The sequence below is a fragment of the Galeopterus variegatus genome, unplaced genomic scaffold, assembly GCF_000696425.1.
Source record: "Galeopterus variegatus unplaced genomic scaffold, G_variegatus-3.0.2 Scaffold6760, whole genome shotgun sequence".
NCBI classification, from domain to species: domain Eukaryota; kingdom Metazoa; phylum Chordata; class Mammalia; order Dermoptera; family Cynocephalidae; genus Galeopterus; species Galeopterus variegatus.
Genome location: NW_007732871.1, coordinates 47,840 through 50,555, shown reverse-complemented (window position 1 = coordinate 50,555; position 2,716 = coordinate 47,840). Strand labels below are relative to the sequence as shown.

Below are 2,716 nucleotides of genomic sequence, written 5' to 3'. Positions count from 1 at the left end.
CACAGAGAAGATTGATACCCCTGGACATTACCAGACTCGTTTAGGTTTAAAACAACCTACAGGACCCACAAGAAATATGTGAAAAAAGCACTGAATCAAGGGCTCAAGAAACTTAGATTTTATTCCACAGTCATTAGCTGAATGAATTTTGGTGAATCTCACATTCTCAGTGCACCAATTGTTCTCATCTGTCATATCAAAGAATGTTCTCTAAAGTCTTTCCCAAATATAATGTTCTATGATTCTCTCCCTATAAAAAGTGTCAAAGTCATAGGACATATTCTTAACAACTAATTGCTCTTGAGTCAAACTTCTTTGTCAAATAAAATATGTTCAAAACCCTTAGTTAGTATCCAAAGCCCAAATATAAGACTGTTGGTACCTACCTCAGGTGGGCCACTATCCCCAAGGGAGCTGATCCTCCCAGCTGGCAGAATACCTACCACACCTCCCCACCACTTAGCTACCTCTGGGGGCTGGTCCTCCCAAGACTCCAGTCACAGGTGATGTTCTTCTTTACAATGTTTTGAAAGCCAATTGTGAAGGACACGGTCATCTGCAGGATCTTATTCATGTGGCTTTTGTATGCAATACACAGCTATGGACACCAAATAAGTCCTTCAATTAATAGAACTGCAAGAAACAGCCATTCAAACAATATGTAGTGAAGAGTCCACATTCCTAGAACTCAGCCACACACTATGAGAGAGACAACCCAGTTCCTGCCCTCCTACAGCTTACCAGTCTAGCTGGAGCTGTAGAGAGAAATAATTTAGAGACTATTGTTATTTACTTACCTCAATAAAGCTGGGGGGAAATAAAATAAGCACTTTTTCTGAGGTTAAACCAAAATTGTTATTCAACAGAGTTTTTAAATGTCTAGCACGGCACTTGAGGATTTTCTAGTATCTCAATTAGAAAACCCCTGTTCTAACCCAATTACCGATGCAACCTTGAACAAGTCACTTAACCTCTTAGAGCCTCAGTTCTTCAACTCTAACTCCCCAGCATCCTTAGCTTCTAGGTCAATTAAGTGCAAAGTTGTTTGGCACAAGAGGAATTCAGAGGAGGAGTTTTCAAGCTCGGCACTATTGACATTTTGGGGGATGGATAATTCTTTGTTGTGGGAACTCTGCTATGTATTGCAGGATATTTAGCAGCAATCCTGGCTTCTACCCACTAGATGCCAGTAGCACCTCCCCAGTTGTGACAACCAAAAATGTCTCTATACGTTGCCAACTCTCCCCTAGGGTCCAAGTCTCCCCATTGGAAGCCCCCACAGTGGAGGACAGGCTGGAGATGGGAGGGCCCCACAACCCTGAACCATTTAGCCCTAAGCCCCACTGCAGCCCAACTAAGAAAGGACTTGAAACTACTGCCATGAGCTCCACCACACTGGTAAGACTCACTCTGGTTCCCAAGGGGCAAATGAGCTGCACCTCTTTTATGAAGGACGGCAGAGCAGAGGATGTAAGAGGCGTTCAAGAAATTTATCAGTCATTCCATCAATAATAACAACTATAATAACAGTAACTAGCCACTGAGTCCTTACCTCTGTGCAAGCACCTTACTAGACTATCTCTTTGAATCTTCAACACAGTCCTGAGAGGCAGACCATATTATTACCCATTTTACAGATAAGTAAATTAAGGTATAGTATACTTAAGTAAGACACTGAGGACACACAGGGTGTAGAATCAGGATTCAAACCCAGATAGTCTGACTATGGAGTATGCACTCTTATTCTTAGAAAGCAAAGAAAATACTGGAGCAAATAAAACCTCTATAGGTTTCACAACTAATTCAAAGCTATTTCCAGGTAACAACACACAAGTGGGGACCACTGGTGCCTCTTCATGCTTGAAACAGCAGTTAAGAGACCTAGAACCTCCACCCAAAATACCTTGAACAAATCATAACAATCACTCCTTTCTACTTCTGTTTTTTCCATCTCAAACTCACAGAATAACACCAATCTCTCCCTTCCCACCCGGCCTGGAAGCGTGAGGACCACTACTCACGTGTGTGTACTGATCCAGCCGATAGCCCCTCTGGGCAGCCGGGGGGATTAGGACAAGGTGTCGAGGCTGACGAAGGCTGAACCTCCCACAGAAAGGTTCCATCCCACTGGTGAGGTCCCCCTCTAAGCTGGAACTTTCTGAGCCTGGATGCAATTTGGATAAAATAGGAAAACGGGTATAGATGTTAAACAAGACAAAGCTTCCCAACATGTATGCAGGGAATGGATTGTGTGTTCAAGGTGATGTTGGTCCTTCAGCCCTTGGAAGAGCTGGGCAGGGCTTAAGTGGCCAGCACACCCTCCCCACTCTGCCACCAGGTGAAGGCTTCAGCCATAAGAAACCCTTTCTGTCTGCCCTGGAACACTGAAAACCCATTACCATTTTCTCTGTGTACCAGGACATGAAAAAAATATTGAAAAGCAAAGTGACAAGGAATGGCAGCCGTAATTTAGTTCAACCTTAGTAGTCATTTCAGAAACACACCCTCACGTTTAAAAAAATGTTTAAGACTACTCTCTTATGTAATAATTCCTTTAGATGCAATTTGAATTAAACAAGATTTGTGTGGTTGTTGCTGTTTCCACGTATGTATTTACCCTTTTCCCACTGTGTGGCATGGAAGTATCTGCAGAGCGCTCCAGTCCATCTGTCTGCTCAGCAGGAATGCCTTTTCCTCCTGTCAACACTCACACCAA

At 43.3% G+C, this 2,716-nt stretch overlaps 1 protein-coding gene across 1 annotated transcript in view; it reads right to left on the bottom strand.

The window, feature by feature from the left end:
* Positions 1-2,716, bottom strand: part of LOC103606641 (fibrocystin-like) — a gene marked incomplete at its 3' end in the record, with an annotated part of 92,141 nt that overhangs the window by 49,761 nt on the left and 39,664 nt on the right. The window contains exons 17-18 of the mRNA XM_008591208.1: positions 2,022-2,196; positions 468-598 (exon numbers count right to left, since the gene is read on the bottom strand). Of these exons, the coding sequence (XP_008589430.1) occupies positions 468-598; positions 2,022-2,196 (306 nt within the window). The remainder of the gene's footprint in view (positions 1-467; positions 599-2,021; positions 2,197-2,716) is intronic.